Raw genomic sequence first — 18,384 nt, 5'->3', positions numbered from 1 at the left:
ATATCTCGAAACTGGTGTCGTCCTCAGAATTCCTTCCAAGTGGATCCGCCTTGCGAAGTCCACTGCTAGAATTTGTACATTGCAATATGGGTCATAAGATAATTAGCTAAAGGTTAATTAGTGAATTCTTGTTAATTAGTCAATTTTGCATTTTAATATTTGTGTGCTAATGTCCGCCGCTTCGAGAAGACCGGCTCATAAACTATAATCGAGCTATCTGCCACAGGCAACCTTAAAAAATTTTGACAGTGTTCGCTGAAAAACCCAGCATGTATATACACAGAAAGTGTAACTGACTGTCGTCTGCTCCGAACCACCGTCAGCTGTACTTGGCTACTCGAAGTAGAAGGACGTGTGTCAGATGAGCTCCTGAACAACACCTTCCAATGTGAAAAGCGTTGCCAGCTGAACGAGTCGGTACGGGGCAAATTTTTTTAGTAAACTTCGCGGTAGGACAGAGCACAGGAAACGAAGTGAGACAGACAAGCGCAGACTAACGGATTTATCGAAAGCGCGTGATCCACGTTAAATAGTGTCCTGCCTGAACGACATGTCGCTATCACTGTTAACAAGGTAGCGAGACAAACCTTCAGATAAAACCAGCCTACACATGGAAGGCCGCGCTAGTCAGCGGTAGGTCGTGGAGCGTAGATGCGAGTATGATAGTCTATCTGACATGGAGTACTCGTTATCTATGCCCCACCTGCTGTAGCTGACCCACGAGGCCTTCCACGTGTAGGCTGGCTTTATCTAAAGGTTTTATCCAAAGGAACGCAACAGTCACACACTAGGAACATAATGGCTATAGAATGATGGGCCTCTTTTGTATTGTTTATAATAACCAGTGTTGCCATTTTAACCAGTGTTGCCAGTGTTGTCCCTAGATTTAGTAACTTTTATTTCTCTTTAGCGACAAATTTACCTATTTAGCCATCGGCGATTTATTTAGCGACGTGAGAAAGCAGCTGGCGCCATTTCAACAACTTCGGAAGTTAGGTAAATTGCTTTGAAGATAGCCTTCTAGAGCGCATTTTTATTATTGAAAAGCTACATTCAAGCGGCCAAAATTGCCTGTACGAAACGTGGGTTCAGTGACCAGGATAAAACAATGGTTGCCTACACATTAGTGGTCTTCGCATTTTGTTTCATAGCACGGCGGCTTTCACAGCCGTTGTGGCACAGATTCCGGAATAATTTTGACCCAACCCGCGACCTCAATCTAAGCAGCGCAACGCCATAGCCACTAGGCTACAGCGGCAAGCTTCAGCTGCTGTCATCCGTTCTTATGCAAGTATATTAGGAAATTAAAAACATGCTACGCACAGCTGGTAAATTCACTGTTTATTTCTCATCTACACGGACCCTATAAAATACGTGAAGCGTTTCGGTAAATTATTTACGCCACGTCAGCGTACACTGTAGCCTTCCAAAACGTCTACAAGTTACCGCAAATTTATCGAAAAAGGTTCAGCGACATTTTCAGTGATATTGCAGCAATATTTAGCGAAATTAATCGGCTTTGTTGCCTCAGTAAAGCGACTTGTGTAAAAAAAAAAAAAAAAGAATGGCAGCGCTGAGTAACTTTGATTGCCTGTAAGGTTGCTTATTCCGCTAACATAATTTAGTGCGGTAATGCACGCTTTACAGGCGCAGAGCTGGGAGTGTTCAAATAAACCTGCGCGCATTCTATGGAAGCCATCATAAAGAGGCTACACCGACAGAGAGACGGCCTAGCAGTGTTGAGGGTGCCTTTAGCGATGCCTAAAACAACGTGTCGCGTGTTGAGCTTGTTTTCTTTCTGACCAACTCGAGCACTTTGAAATTGCGAGGAATCCACTAACTGTCAACGTGATTAGAATGTTTTACTACAGGGTCTCACAAAACCTGCACTAAAATACGAGAGACGATAGGGCACGAACGAATGTCGATTGTGCGTCTAAACTGGCATTCAGACAATGAATCAATAAATCATTAAAAAACGGCACAAACTCTAACGTTGTTTGAAACAAGCAGACACAAACAAGAGTTACGTAAAAGCTTTACGTCATTCGCAAAAATACAACTAATAGTTTTTTGTGGTTAAAGGCTTACTACAGTAGGTCACTTCTATGTGGCGTTAGCACGCTACCAAAAATCGCATAGAAACATTATTAAAGAGTTCACGCATTTATGTTTTCTTGTCCAAACAAGGCCAAAGAAAGGCTCGGTCACCTTTGCTGCCGCTGTGTGCGGAAACTTACACTTCACGGATAGCCCTGAAACTTGCGCGCCTCAGTGCACGATGCTCGAGCAAGCCAGCGGCTTGCGTACGACGATGAAGCGTAGGTACATAGCTAACATAGCTAACGAAGAAAGGAAGAAAAGGAAAAAAAAAACTGTGCGAGACCGGAGAAACGTAACCTGGCATAGAAACCGTAAAAGTGGGAGAACGCCGCAGCGAACGAAATCGTAGCTTTAGTATTTTATTTCTTTCTTTTTTTCCTCTCGCACTGCTGAGTTGCGCGTCGCAGATCCCGAGAACGGGCGCGCCCGCCAGGCAGCATTCCCCCGCCACCGTGGCTCTGCGAGAACGCACACAATGCAACGAAGTGCGAGCGCGTTCGCAGCACGGCGGATGCCAGAGCGAGAAGAGAGGCGGCAGAGGCACAGGCCGCCGATTCCGCTTATTGTCTTTTTCCGCGACAGGTGACAACAGTGCGCCGAATCCCAAATACAGCGGCCCCAGAAACACGGGTGCGAGAGTAGAACGAGGAGGAGAGAGAGCGCTTGGCGTGTTTACGTGTATCGAGGGAACGTAGCTGGTGGCACCGGAGCCGACGAGCGGCGGAAGCCAGCACGCTGACAAGCGAGCCGACAAGCCGGAGTGAAAGCCAGGAGCTCCGTTCCTCCTCCTCCTTCCCGGTCTAGCTGCTTTTCCGCGTCCCTACTCGCGCGGCGTTTCACACGCCGCCAGTTTGCAAACGACCCATGCATACACGCACGCGCATGTGCACTCGCCAACTATTTTGCGAGCCATGGCGTGCGATCGCGGATGCAGAAGGACTCAACGCAGGCACGCCGGTGGCCAGAGCGCGAAGGTTTCCTCATCTCGGCTAGAGAAGAAACAACGACTCGCCTCACATGTGGCATAAATGTACGGACGCCGCTGTGGCTGCGGAAGCTTCCGTTCCTGCGAGGCATCGGTCGGTGGCGGAGACAAAAGTCGTCCCTCCACCCCACCCACCTTCCTCCTTTCCTGCCTCGCCGTGGCGCTGCGGGTTTCCATGGAGACGCGGCTAATGTGCGTCGTCCAGGTATGCATAAGTGGTCCTGTCGGCCCGGCGCGAGGCCCGCCGTTGCGTGCTGTCCGGCTCTCCCGTTGAACGCGCGTAGACAAACGCACACACGCGTCCACAACGAGCGGCAGGCCCATTGTTCGCGCTCGGCAGCCCGCGCACGCATGGCAGATGCGGTCTGGAAGAAAACGGCCGAGCCCGATTGGTGGCGTCCCCTGCTCCCCGCTGTTGGCCCGAGCTTCAGAAATACCTAACTGTCCCGGAACTCCTCGAGGCACGTTCTTAGTTGGAATTAGCATCCCACCGGGTTTAATTTTACAGCGAAGCTGTGAGCCTCTAGTTGGTCTGGATTTTTCGTGGCGTGCTCACCCAAAAAATGGCAGCTGGAAAAGTGGTTTGTGTTTGAATTTCCGCGTACCAGAAATACGTTTCCTCGCATATTCGAATTAGTCTGATGCTAACACGACTGTAGGTCACGTGTAAGTCGTACTTTACAAATTTTCTGATACCTTTTACTTCGAGAAATTAAGTTACTTCAATAACGGACTTGCGCTATGCGGAGAGCCTACAAGAATGACGATGTATGCCGCGCTAACAGCATCGCCACCTAGCGGCTGCGGTCACTAAGGCGCACGTCAAACGGCAGCTGGAGAAAGGCTCTGTCTTTCAGTTTCTGCGTATATTCCAATAACAATCCGAAGCTATCATGTCTGAAGCATGTGTGTAAGTAGCACTTTACGCATTTCCTGACGCAATTTACTTTTCAACATTAATTTCGTTCTATAAAGCACTCGCGTTTGGCGGATGGCCTAGAAGAATGAGGATGCATTCTGCACTTCCGCCCACGTGCGTGCGAGCGTGACGCATGTCGCTTGTGGTGGTGGTGCTTGTGTGACGTCGTCTAACGTCAGCTGGGGCGGTGTTACTTGTCTAACGCCCGCGCCAGCTTCGCTCTATATCCGCATCCACAGGCTGGAGTTGAGGCGGATTTTTTTTTAATAATAAGACTTCTTTGACTTCCTTGCGCTTCGTTGCCGCCTGCTTGTTCCGCGGCAGTTGGGACCTAACGAAGCAGTCACCCAAAGCGTGATCGCGGATATGTATATACGAAATGCTACCATGCCGAGAGGGTGTGAAGTACGAGGTGCGCAAAGGCAAATGTGTCGTAAAACACAGCGTGAGGTCACGCCTTAAGAGGAAGCTTTAGCTCGAGTGCTCCTATCTAAATACATGTAAAAGGAGAATTCGTTTTTCTCGGCAACCACTGCACCAAATTTGACGAGGTTTGTTGCATTTAAAAGAAAAACTTAAAATCTAGTGACTGTTGGTTTCGAATTTTTGAGTTAGATTGTCAATTTTTTGTTAAAAATTGGCAAAAATCGAACATTTTCAAAAAACGAAACTATCAAGTTTACAACTCTGTAACTTAACTACTAAAAATGATAATACAATTCTATGAATTGCACCTAATAGTACATCTAAAGCGGACAAAATTGATATGTTACACATGAATATAAAAAAATTTAATAATAGAGAAATACAACTTTTGCAAAACCGTTGTAACCAACGTAACAAATTCACGTAAGATGTAAAATGACATATTGAATTTGTCCGCTTTGAATGATCTAATGGATGCCGTTTACATAACCGCGATATCGGTTCTTGATGCAGAGCTATGAATTTATAAACTTCGTTCTTCTATTTTTTTCGAACGGTCAAATATTTGAAAATCGTTTGAAGAAAATTGAAGCCCTAAATCGAAATTCCGCTTCCAACAGTCACTAGAATTTAACTTTCTCTTTCAGATGCAACAAATTTCATCAAAATCGGTCCAGGGGTTATCTCATAAAAACGTTTTTGCGTTTTACATGTATTTGAATAGGCCGCGTCGGAGTTGGGCCCGAGCTAAAGCTTCCTCTTAAAGGGGTGGAGACATCAAAATTTTCGTTCATGCGTTTGTTGATTCAAACGTCGCGTCATGCTTTAGGGAGCACGATACACACAGCGGAATTCATATATATCCGATAAATAATTTAATAATAGCATTATTATACCGAGCGATTTCGGTTTCGGTTTCTGGGCTCCGGAGGATGCTATGACGTCACAGAGGAGGAAATGCAACATGGCTTGGTCACGTGGACCATAAAAATAGTGACGTAAAACTATGCTGCGTCGTCTGCTCGCGCATACGCGTGCTCTGCCAGCAGAGGTCAACAACTGGCGATTCGAAGTGCATGTCGCGATGATTATAATTATTGCGAAGAGCGACAACAACGGTAAGAAAATATTGCGGCTTGTGAGAGTCGGTGATTCATTCCGAAGCGCCGTAATTTAGCTTTGAAGTAAACCGGAAAAGGCCTAGCAACGATATCGGCGGCACCGAACGATCAGAGGCGGTGAAGCTGCCGTCGGTGGCAGAGTGACCACTCCTCGGTCGCTGATTGGCCGCTTCGCCGTACGGCTGCCGCACAAATGGATCCCGGGCCCGTCCTCTCTACGGCAAGGAAATCTCGCCGTTCGCGAGCAAAACCGCCGGCGCACGGGGGCCCGCGAACGGCAAACGGCGTGCGGCGAGCTTCCGTGCCGGTAACGTGGACGGGCTCTCACGTTGAGAAAGGCCAAGCGAACGAGAGACCGCTCCGAGCTGCCGAACTATGCGACTATGCGAGGAGAGAAGCGGACAACACGAGTGCCGCATATCCTGGTCCCTTTCGGAGTCGGCCGGCTAGTGCACGGGCTTTACACTCAAACGTGTAAAGGCCCGTCCGCACGGCAACTCGCCGCACGCAGTTTGCTGTTCGCGGGCCGCCGTCCGGCGTTCGTGTTGTCCACTTCTCTCCTCTTGTGTCCGTGCCTGCACGCCTTACCCCTTCTTTGTATTAAGAAAGGATTTCTATATGCCTGTAGCTCGGTCATAGTGGAGGCTATGCTCGGTCGCTCGGCTCAGCAGGCTCCGTAATCGGCATTTCATCGCTACTCATCATACGTCACGTTTTTGTGCTAGTGTGCTATGACGTCAATATTTTCGTTCCTCCTCTGTGACGTAGTAACTGCCGCGCTAGCGATGGGTCTCGACTACGAGAAGGAGTTTTTAATGACTTTTTGGAGCTGAAGTAAAATTATTTTGAAATGTTTGCAGCGTCCAATACCTCATTCTGGGTGTCCTTGCATACGGAAGCAGCCTACAACATGCTTTTTATAGTCTCAAAATTTGGTGTCCCAACCCCTTTAAAGGCGCTCTCTTCCCCTACTTTAAGTTTAGGCATCCTTCTTAACGCACCACTGTGTGCACATCTGCCACACTAGGCTGCATCATCGCACACTGTCTTGCATCTGGATTCACAGTTCTGCCTAACAGCGAGAGCAGTAGCGGAAGTTTTCTGTTAGAAGATAATTTATTAAGGCCGCGGCAGAATCACTAAGGAGCAACTGCATCGTTAGGTGGTGATGAAGCTTAGCCGAAGACGTGAATGGTCGTTGCGCTCTTACTTTTGCACACAACCGTGTAATAAGCTCATGTGAATGTACGATTATTCTTTAATATAAGGGGGGGGGGGGAGCTGAAGAGAGCAGTATTAAGGTAGAGCTTATCTCCACCACTATACCTGCTTCAAGCGAACTTGTCCAGTAGCTGCGAAGCCGCAAAACCAGTCTAGTGAATATCAACTTGAATATCATCAGAACTCAAGGAATGGGACGCTAGCACATGCTACATTGCTACATCTGTAACATTTAATTTCCCCAACCTAAGGTAAACGTTCATAGTTAACGGTAATTTCCAAGCTGTAATGCCTCCAAGAACAAGTCAGATGCCAGATACAATACTCTTCCCTCTGAGAATACCTTTTCTTTTATAGCTGTGTTACATGTTATGTTGTTTCTGACATCCACAGACAACGGTAACTTAAAGTGGCGCACAAACACTTGAAGTGACTCCCGCCATTATCGCCATCTATGTCGCAGGTCTGCGACAGCAATGAGCGAACTCAGTCTGCCTTTAGAGCATGCGCCACTTTTCTAATATACTTTGTTCCAACAGTGTCCGACTGTCCAGTGTTGAGCAGCATACAGTACGTGCCTCTTCGTACTATTCTCTCCCCCTCCCCTTGTGCAGGGTAGCAAACCGGGCTTTCTTTTTTTTTCGCCTTAACTGCCCTGCCTTACTCCAGTTTCTATATTGCCCTTTCCCAAGCCACAGTAGCACACTGTGCGGTATCTGTGGATATGATGTTATGCAGCTGAGCACAACTTCAAATGCAGGTCACTGCGGCGACGCTTGTAGTGTGAAGGGAGTATAATATCGCGTGCTCGCTAAGATCTTGGTAGACAATAACAAAAACCTAGTGAAATTACAACCACAGCCACTCCGAATACGCATTCAAACCCCGGGTGCAGTAGCTCTGGAGCCATAGAACTCCATCGGTAGATCAGTCATGCACTAGCAGTGAATAGCAGCGGCACTCTAACTGCCAATTTTTCAAATAGAGCAATCGCATCAGTTTCCTTGCTCAATATCACCAAACTCTTGTCGAAAGATTTCATCACATACAAGTATTCACGAAGGGCCCAAGGTCCCGCTCTCATGGCCCCGAAACAAGCAAACAAGCAGCGTGACAAATACGTCCAAGGCCGAGTGCCGCACGTAGACAGCCTTCGCATTCCATCCTTTACACCTTTACACCGCCCGGCTTGACGAGGAGGGAGGAAGCAGTATCGGATCTTCCTACCGGAGTGGCACGTAACCGCGCGTAGACCTAGGGTCAGGTGAGGCAATGCTCCCACGTGCCAAGCACCAGAGCACAGGGCCCTCTCAAGCGCTTCCCTTATAAAAAGAGTTCCTCATCAAGTTCCGACGACGAGGCTAAGCCTAGCGCGCTTGAACGTCGGAACTATGCTCGGTAAAGAAGCACGATCGCACCCTCTCAACCCACCAACCGACGCGACCAACCGACAAACCATCCCGACAAAACGGCTCTACGGGAATCCGGCAAGCGCCCGTCAGAGCGCCCAGATTTTCATCGCGTTCGGGGAAAAGGAAAGAAAGGGAAGAGGAAAGAACAGAACGACGACGACGGGCCAGCGCTGCGAATGAATAGGATATAACCGACTGTCGTCGTATAGCGCTGCCGGTTCCAAGGCACGCCGGGCGAGCACACGGCAGCGCGCGCCTTCCTTCCTCGCCTGCTCCGAGCGCATCGTCCCATTTCGCGGACATCCCCTTTAATGAGCACGGAATTGAACGCCCGCCGTGAAACTGTGCCCTCTGCGATTTCCTCCCGGCCCTCCTTTCATCTTTCCCTATGCATTCCCCTGTCCTGGTGCCCTTCCATCCCCCTTTGCAACCCCACCTCAAGATTGCCGAGCGCTAGCGAGTTCCTTCGAACTCTCCTGTCTCTTATCCTCCACGTAGAGTTTCCGCCTCTCCCTCGTCATTCCCCTTCACCTCCCGCGCACGCCTTTCTCCGATTGCTGTTCGCAGCGGCTTTAATCACAATCTTTCGCTGTCGTGAAAATTCTCCTTTCGGAAGTTTTACGGACGAGTCAACGTGACAGACGAAACAAATGAGAAATGAAAAATAAGAAGGGGGAAGAGGGGGGCAAGGGCCAAGCCAGTAATAACGGAGCGCGAGAAAGGAATGGCAAAGAAGGAATAACCGTAAATGGGAAGGTGTTCCCTGTCCCGCAAGCAAGGCCAGCTGCCTCCCTTTATTTTAAGATTTTGGCTTCGTGGGAGAGAAAGAACTGAAAAAAGAAAGACGAGAAAGGAGAGGACTTGAAAACTTAAAGAGAAGAGTCAGGAATCAGCGATGGCAGCAATAAAAAAAAACTGAAGAAAAGTAATACGAGAGAGGGACGATGCATGACGGCGTATATTTTGGGCCTCGTTCCCGTTGAGCTGGTCGCTCGATCCATGTGAGCATTACGGCTTATTTCTGCCGTTTAAGAACACCGGCGAGAGGCCCGCGCGGCAGCGTTTTAGTATTGTCCACGAGGAAGATGACCTTCTGCCGGTGATGTACTGACCAAATCGCAAGCTTAATAGTCCAGGGATTTTGCTCCGACACAAAGTGACGTCGGCGTAAAAGTGAGCGTTCTTTTAGTGCCCATGTTCCAGGCTCATCTGACTGGCAAGCCACTGATTATCTTGTTCTTTGAGGGCATAATAAAATTAGACACTATCAGAAGCCATGAGTGTGTTAAAGGAGCGGTTGAAGCAACTCATATTATGTTGCCTTAAAAGACGAGTAATCACATGACCATCCCAATTCGTTGACCTGAACACCGTGGCATGTCATCTGCCTACCGACGCACATAGTGTTCATCTGACTACCCGAGGGGTAGTTGGCAGTTGAGCCTTTTAATGAGATTAGCATTCTTAACCTACTTCATCGACTTTGTGTTTATGTATTTATCTAACCCTCCTTACGCCGCATTGTCTTCAACAACAACAAAAAAACATATATAGAATTTCTGCGGCCTTGAGCGAAATCAAATACGTGTCACACGTGTTCCTCAAGCACAGCAGTCCGGCGCTATACTACTGTACGACGAATGCCCGTGGGCAGCAAGGCATCAATTCACAGCCGTAGCCAGTACCGGCGTCCCACGAATGCAATCTTAGAGGTCATGCCAAAGGAGGAGGACTTGGAGCGTCCCCCGCTAGATGGCGCAGCCTGCTCAGAGGGAAGCGCCCGAGAGGCGCCCGGCTGCAGCACGTGCCTCACACATGACGCGTTTCGGCAATGGCGATATGGTGTGCCTTTACATTGCTCAAACTTTAATCACATTAACGTCGACAGTAATCATGAGATGTGTTCTGTCGGATTATTTGGATCGCGGAACCATCGGCTGGTTGATTATTCAATTCTGTTGCTGTCTTAAAAAATTGCGTCTTGATATGTTGGAAACTGGGTTTCCATTTCAAGTAAACGAGAGCATTGTTTCCAGTAACGCTTCCGAAGACTAGATTTTCATTCAAAGTTAACGAGCCTAGGCATGCCGTAACCAATGGACAGAATGATATGACTTCATTTGTACTACCACATAATTGTCCTCTCCTGCATTACTGGCTGATAAAACGGGTGATGATTAAAGGGGAACCAAGGATGAAGTGATTAAACAGGATCATGGAAAGGATCGTGGAACTCGGGTTAAATGAAGTTCGACGGGCGAAAGAGGGCCGCTACTGAAGAAGCGAATTACAGATTCACCATCGACCAGCCGGGTAACAGCGGGCGAGTATTAACTCGGACAGCGTAACGTGCTGGTTCTAATGTGTTAAGTCACAAAGCATGGAATGCCAGCGTTGAAGCTGTGTTCACACAGCGAAAAGACACGAGCGGGCGCTCCCTAAAAAGAAAAAAAAAATCGAGGTGGCGGCGAGGCAAGAGCTCGGCGTCCCCACGTAGGAGACCTAAGGCCCCGTCGATGAAGGCTCTTCAGGACTATAAATAATGTTGTTACCAACCAAACTGTTTCCACAGGATCAGTCAAGCCAAAAGCGGTCGCCATTTTGATGTCAACTGACGAGTCCGTGAGGAGGAGGGCCATCATCACCCAGCGTAAAAGTTGCGCTTATTTGCGAGGACAACGTATGATGTGCGCCTGCGGGCATCCGATAATGGAAATTATCTGCCAGGTGAAGCAACCAGCGGTATTTTCCGAAGAAGCGTAGGTCATTTTGAATGTTCACCAGCTACAAAATCCAACTGAGACTATATTATATTTTTTTTTTACGTTTTGGAAGCTTCACATCAACGTCAGCTTTCCGCATTGAGGCATTGTACTGTCACATGAAAATAAAATAAAGTTCCTGTTGCGCTGGTCAGTGCGAATAATGCGAATTTACCATGCGGTTGCACTGAGGTTGTCGCACTTTCAGCTCTACAGGCCCTTATTGTGATTAGCGTTGTTCCTTGCGCCGTCAATAATCGACGAGCTCCAACACCATTGTTCTAACCTATCCGCGAAAAGTACAGGTATACGGGTCCACGCATACACTTACATCTGGTGGTATGAAGACATCATAGCGGTCCTTATTTTCGTCCAGCAACGATGCCGTGTCTTGAGCCACTTGGCGCAGGTAGTTCAGCACGCCCACAACGTCCTCGCTCTCTGCCGATGCATCACCAGTCTCGTTCGAGTCGTCCTTGGCCACCTCCGGGCTCTGCAAAGACGCATTAAAACTTAAGCGAACATTCCTTTATTACGACACGGCCTCTCGCACAGAGACAGCTGCGTAACGCAAAAAAAAAAAAGAAGAAAGACACGCGACCCGTAGTGATAACTTGCAAATCCTGAATTCTCTCGACGCGATCGCGGCAGTGGTGAACTTCAAAAGATGTTGTACTGACTTCACAGTTTAAGGCCATAGTGAATTAAGCGAACTAGATTTGAGGGCTTGGATCCCACTTGAGATAAACGTTTTTGTGAGAAGTTCCGCTCCAAGTTCCCGCACTAATCACCAGCAGCCCATAATACCTAGCGTCTAAAGGTCATGCTATGAGAGGAATGCGCTTAACCGCATTCGGTTAGCCTCAGTGATTGAGAAATGACATGGATGCCATGGAACACCGTTCCTGTCTACCTTTCGTCAACAGTGTGAAGCGATCGTTCTGCGAAGCCGTTCAGGGCCGATTTTCACACAAGGGCATTCCCTCTGGGATTTATGTATTTATTTATTTATTTATTCATTCATTCATTCATTTAATGTTATTAGAAAAGCTGATAACCATTGCAGCTTTTTTTATTGCAATAGCAATTATGGACACTCCATGCGCATTTCTACCGTCGCCGTGACGTTCGTATAAAGTTCAAGGGCGATAACACCATCGACGCGCGGCCTGCGTTGTATGTGCGAGTGAAAGCGTGCGAAGGGAGCCCACGATCGCGGCTCAATCTCGCCCACGCGATAGGCAGGACAGCGGGGACCAAGGCGCCGTCTTCCGCCGCGCGCGAGGCAGCCAACGTTGCGAGGCACAGGGAGGGTTCTACTACGGCTGGAATTGCTTATGTGGAGGCTGCTCGCGGTCGAATTTTCAGAGCGATCTGCGTTGGGGGCAGAGTACAGCTGCGTCGACGGCTCGTAGCTTTGCGCGTGCTGTGTGTTCTCGACGCTGAGTGCGTTGAAGCGACACACAGCACGAAGGTCGCTTCGTTTGCTGCTGCTGGCACGCTTGTTCACGCCAGTGTTTCGACAGCGAGCGTCCGCGGTAATCGAGAGTGATATACTGACACCATACTTGTTGATTTAGTTAGCAGGTGAATGTTCACAAGTTTATACGCCCGATAAAAGTGCTATCCTTACTTCGTATGGCTGTCTGCTAATTCGCTATCGCCATCGATGCTTAGCCTTTCTGGAGAAACTGCGACATCTCTTTTCTTTAATCCCACACGTTTGATTTGCCACATGGCAATCTTAAAGAAAGAACATTACGGATTATCAAGTATCGGCTGTACTACCCGTGCTCGGCACGCCAGAAAAGACACCACTAAATTATAACACGCAATGCAGCGCGTTCTTGCATCCAACGCACAGAATATGGGTGACGTACGCGTCCAGCGAACATGCTGGTGGTGTACTTGGTGATCGCTTGCACGGAAAGCCCAACTTCTGAAAGCTGAACAGAGGCAGTGATCACCCGAGCGTGGCGAGCTTCGGTAGGGCGGCGCATGTGCACCAAAGGTCCGCAGTAGATATGGATAGGCAGCGTCATAATAGCACGTGACGGGAGCGACCAGGCAAACCCTTCGCCGGCCCAATAACGTGTGTCATGAAGCATTTGTTTCAATTCTGGAGTTTTACGCGTCAGAACCACGATCTGACTATGAGGCACGCCGTAGTGGAGGACTCCGGATTAATTTTGACCATCTGAGGTTCTTTAACGTGCGTGTACCGAATGCATGGCACTCCTACCATTCTTCTTTTTTTTTTTTTGCATTTCGCCGCCATTGAAATGCGGCCGCCGCGGCCACCACGACTGGTAACGTGACGCAATGAGAAAAGCCTGAGATGTTCAAGGCCTCAGCACCTATAGTATTTAGCTTTTTCCGTATTCATAGTTTAAACAGTGGGGCAAGGTGCCGCAAACGATAAAGCCCCGTGTTTGCTTCTATCTCTTGTAATCTTTCTTGGGCACGTTACGAACCACACAATAGGCCCTGATCAACAGAAGAAATAGATGCGTACCCTTTTGGAAAAGCTCACGCGAAGACCTTTATTCTGTCGGCTTTCCAGAAGCATAACCTTTACAAAATGATATCATGTTAATACAACTGTGCACCCAGGTTCCCTACAGGTAGCGTGGGCCTAGCGGTGTGGAGCTTGACCAGCAGAGAGGGGCCCAGGCAGAGGTGCAAGGTAATCAACGTAACGAGTAACAACGACGTTTAACTACATGGTTGAGGAACGTTCAGTTCTAAAGGCTTCCTGACGGAGACAAACAAAAACTCTAGCTTGTGCTGATGGCTGCTGAAGACGAAGTCCGTTGCCGGGGCGTCTCTTTAATAAAGTCTTGGGTACACCCTCACTCAGGAGGAAAGAGCGAAAGCTCTTCACGCTTGCGGCCTGCGCTCGGCACATGGAAGCCAGCTCAATGAATTTTCCAACCGCCATTGGCCCAAGAGAAGCAAAGGCACTGATGCGCACCTACGCACACACAAACAATGCCGGCATCTTTCTTTGCGAGGAGGAGGAGGAGCGAATGCACACACGAAGTTTAACTCTTGCTCGCTGAAAGCAGTCGGCACTGGCGAACCCACGCAGAAATCAGGACGTCGCGCGCTTCGTGGAGAACGAGACGAGAAATCGTGCACGACGGCTAACGTCTTTTCGCCGTTGCCGCCTCCTGGTTCTTTTCCAACGGTTGCGGGCGGCTCGGCTTACCTGAAACGTCCGGACTTTCGCTTGGTGGCGCAACACAAATTGTTAGCCACACATTGCAGTCACAACAATGTCAAGATTGAGGAAAAGAGGGAGAATGTCGTTGGCTACAGGCAGACCGAGCCGTGTAAGAGTTGCAGGCTATGCTTCGCCCGAGCGCGACATTTCCGAGAGTTTAACAAACCGCAACCCTATAAGCGTGTTATCACGTGGAAGCGTGGCAGTAGACAGACGAACGAGACGACGCGCACAGCTAGACAGGCGCAAGCGCAAGCCGGCAGCTTGTGAGCCACTTAGCGCATGATGCCGTACATTCACGACCCTTTTTCCGACACAACGCCCTGCAGTTAGCATGGGGGCGGCCGAAGAAACTGTCCCATGCCGCCTGTATAGTTGCGCGAAAGGAGCTACACATTGTTGCCGTTCGCATTTCATTCCATAGCCTCCGATATCTACAGCGCGCGCGTTGCCCTATCTCGGATGCCATATTCCCTCCGTGACAGCGCACAGCTTGGTTACTGCAGGGCTGTACGCCTTGGAATTGCATATTCTTACTGAGCCACTGAGCGAATGCAGTCAGGACCTTTGGAAGGAGCCGTTCCAATTAGGACTCACCTTGGTCTTCCTCTTCATTGCCTGGGCTTTGAGGGCGTCCTTGAGGACAGCGAGAGAGGCGGCAGCGGCGGCTGCGGCGTCCGCCTTGTCCTCCGCGCTGGTCAGAACTTCTCCGGACGTGAGGAAAGCGCCCTGAGCGGTCGGACTGTCCAGAGGAGGGAAGTACACCTCGTCGGCGAACTGGGGCGTGGCACCTTCTTTCAGGTCACTGTTCGGCGTGAACCTGCGACGGTAGCCGCAGAGAGGGGCACGCTTAAAACACGCCGAGCGGCATTTCCCTCGAACGAAATCGTTATCTATGAGGTGAAAGCTACGAGCAGTTTTATTTTCTGTGTGTTGTCCGTGCTGCCGCAAAGAGTGGGCAAACTATTCGGCACGGCCCCAGTTTGAGCAGACTTCTGCGGTCAGCTAGCGGAGTGCATGCTACACTTGCACAGGTATTAAAGCAGCCGAGATGGCTGTGGGCAATGCATGGGCGCGTGATAAATCGGCGCCAGATGTCTCGTCTCTATTCATTACATACAAATCTCGCACGTATGATGGATGCCGAAGCACGTAGCATCGACTCTCATGTAACTGCCACATGTTGACTTAGTAGCGAACGCAATGCAACCGTGGTAACATGAAAACAACCTCAAATCTAGCATTACATTCAGCCGAATAACTCATAGAACTACATTTGCCTACCAAAGACTGCGAGAGAGGCTGCAGTAAACAATTCGTTCCTTTAACAAAGCTGAGAGAATGTTCACCCTGGAACTAAGGAACTTTGAGTTAACTAAACATGGAGGTGGCCAGCTGCTAACTGTCTCTGATAGATTAAATGAGACGCATTATACAAGGTGTGCAAGAGTTCCTTCCAACGTCACTGGAAGACTTTGCAACGCTTTGCAACGAGGGGTCTTATGTACAACGCCCCATGCTTAGCACTAACGATCTCAGTTGTACTTTACGCTCAGCGCATCACGAGAAGAAAATGAGGCGCTTGAATAATGCAACATGAAATGACTTTTTAGTGGGCCGCCTACTCAACATTCTATGGAGTAAGATGATTAAGCTTTGGGAGCTCGTATTCGTATCACTTAATTGAAACATGGGCTTTTCTTCGCGCAGCATACTTTACTCTGTGGAAGTCTAAAGCATATACTTTGCGTAGCCTTGAGCAGATGGTGTCTAACACAGAATAATTTTTGTTTACTGTGCCTCAACACTACCTGCTCTCAGTATGAACATCTATGTTAATTGTTGGCTATTCGAGGTATGAGCTTATGGTCACCCAAGCAAGCGTAACATGGCCGCCTTATAACTTGTCCAGCTTGCCATGCGTGCCATGTGCGTGTCATTCTAGGCACACGGTCATGCGGCATTGTGCCTAGAGCGCCAACAGGACGGGACGCTGGCAGCGCACACCGTTTGTTGTTCTGTAGCGCAGCGTCACACTACTGACGACGGCTTGCCACACCTGTCATGTTCACTGCGTGACATTTCTTTGTTGGCGCACTACACGACGAAACAGAGAGGAATACACAAGCGAAAAAAAAAAGTCAAGTAGAGCGACGGGCGAAGATTGGCGCTGCTACGACCGGAAAGACAGAAGCACTTTGTACATTCTCTACTCTCTAGCAAATCTGTCGAGAAAAGGCATTACATAGAGAAAGCAGGCGCATACATACAATGTGACGGGCAAGAGAGAGAGGGGGGTAAAATGGACAAGCGGGAGAGCGTCTCGACAATAAACAAGTGCGAAAAAAGTATGGCTGCAAAGGCAAAAAGTAGAACTACAGCAGAACGGAGGAGCGAGTTGGGGCCTGAAGCTAGTGCGGAGCAGTCGAAGCGAGGAAACGGATACGCCCCCGAGCGGGCTCGGGTATCCTGCGGGAAAATTGCCTTTTCGCCGCCGGAGACGCGCCTGCTGGGGAAAGGGAAGGGATGGGCTGATGTTGCCGCCGCTGAGACCGATCTGCGCGTCGCCCGTGGCAGAGGCCCAGCGAGCGCAGTGTTGGCCGGTCGGTCAGCAGCAGTCGCCGAATGCAGCGTCGATGCCACCACACAAGGAAGGAGGGAAGGAAAGGATCGGTGACGTCGGCGCCCGAACTGCCCAGGATCGGGCTGCCGCGCGGAGCCGTCAATAAGAGAAACAAACGACGCACAACGGAACAGTGCGTGGAAACTAGCCGAAAAGAAGACGAAGAGAGAAAGGAGGTTAGGAAATGAGACAAGGAGGTGGCGAAGGAAGGGGAGAGAAATTGCCGAGGGCTTACGACATGGACACTGACGGCAGCACGCAGGAGGAGGAGGAGGAAAGGTGGAGAGTGAGGCTGTTGCACGGGTGGAACGGGACAAGAAGACGAGGCCCCGGCGTGGCATCTAATTCGGCTCCCAGGAATTCGCGAGATTAAAGGGACAACGTTTGTTTAGGCGCGTCCGGAGGCAGGCGAAATCGTATACCAGGGCGCAAGCTACTTTTCTGATCTTTCGGCACTTTTTTTTCTGCTCATCTCGCTCTCTTCGAGTTTTCTTTCCCCCTTTTTTTTTTGTCTCTTTTTCATGCTTATGTTTTTTATGGCGGCGTCTGACAGACAGCTGTGGTCACTTTTGCGTAGGCCATTCCCTCGTCAGAGGGACCGAAGTTTACGCAAATGGCATTTTGCTCGCCTCCTTCCGCTTTCAATCTTACGTTAGAGTAAAAAAAATTAAGAGCGGCATACAGCCCACAAAGGTCAAGTGTTAGGAAAAACATATTTCGACAAGGAATGATGGCAGCGCGCGCTAATGCTTTATAAGCGCCGCAACAAAAAAGAGAAAAAGAAAGAAAGGCAAGCACGGGGGGACACGACACGTAAATGGATGGTTAGAGGGCGAACTTCGCATTTAGTGAAGCAACACTAAACGCTGCGTCTGATGCACTAAGGAATTATAGTACTATTGGAATATAGTACGCATTGTAGTACGAAAACTTCTAAAAGAAATATCCCTAAAGCAATCCGATGAGTGACAACCTTCCTAAATTCGGTAGTCCTATAGGTTTGCATGATTCGTAATACTCCACACAGCGGTGCGTTGCTGGGGGATGCCCGTTGCGCATGCGCGTCCTCTACCGCGGCGTTAGCGGTGGCTACTGCCGGATACTGTGATTGCGCAACAGCATGGCAGCGCCCATGTCGCCCTCGTTGACGGTGTTCTTCTTCCACGCTCGCTCTCTGTCATGAAAACAAGAAAGCTGGCTCACTTCGCTCTGCGGACTAAGTATACTCGACATTTTGTCAACATTATTCAGATCAGATCAATGTCGTCGTTATTCAGATTTGCTTTTCCGCTGTTATGCCTAAGCCGCCACCGAAGCGCATAACTGTTTTGATTTCTACCTACCAGATGGCGCGACAGCATTAACGTTGGTCGAGTGTCGGCTATGCCGAACGTTTCAAATTTATTTGCTCAAACGCTGTACACGATGATACTAAAACTTTGATCCCGCGTCACGTCTACTACGTCACGTTACGCAACTTCACGGAGAGGCGCGAATGCGAAGCCAGCCTAGGGTATTATGTATGACGCAAAGATAAAGTTCTCCATTGCGTGTGCATGAATGTCGCACTGTTTTCTCTCAGCACA

At 49.2% G+C, this 18,384-nt stretch overlaps 1 protein-coding gene across 1 annotated transcript in view; it reads right to left on the bottom strand.

The window, feature by feature from the left end:
- The window catches only part of IA-2 (tyrosine phosphatase IA-2), a 700,681-nt gene that overhangs the window by 501,116 nt on the left and 181,181 nt on the right, over nucleotides 1-18,384 (bottom strand). The window contains exons 5-6 of the mRNA XM_075682014.1: nucleotides 14,773-14,995; nucleotides 11,281-11,442 (exon numbers count right to left, since the gene is read on the bottom strand). Of these exons, the coding sequence (XP_075538129.1) occupies nucleotides 11,281-11,442; nucleotides 14,773-14,995 (385 nt within the window). The remainder of the gene's footprint in view (nucleotides 1-11,280; nucleotides 11,443-14,772; nucleotides 14,996-18,384) is intronic.

The sequence above is a fragment of the Dermacentor variabilis genome, chromosome 2 (assembly GCF_050947875.1).
Source record: "Dermacentor variabilis isolate Ectoservices chromosome 2, ASM5094787v1, whole genome shotgun sequence".
NCBI lineage: Eukaryota > Metazoa > Arthropoda > Arachnida > Ixodida > Ixodidae > Dermacentor > Dermacentor variabilis.
The sequence above is the reverse complement of the archived record's forward strand: the minus strand, read 5'-3'. Positions and strand labels throughout refer to the sequence as shown.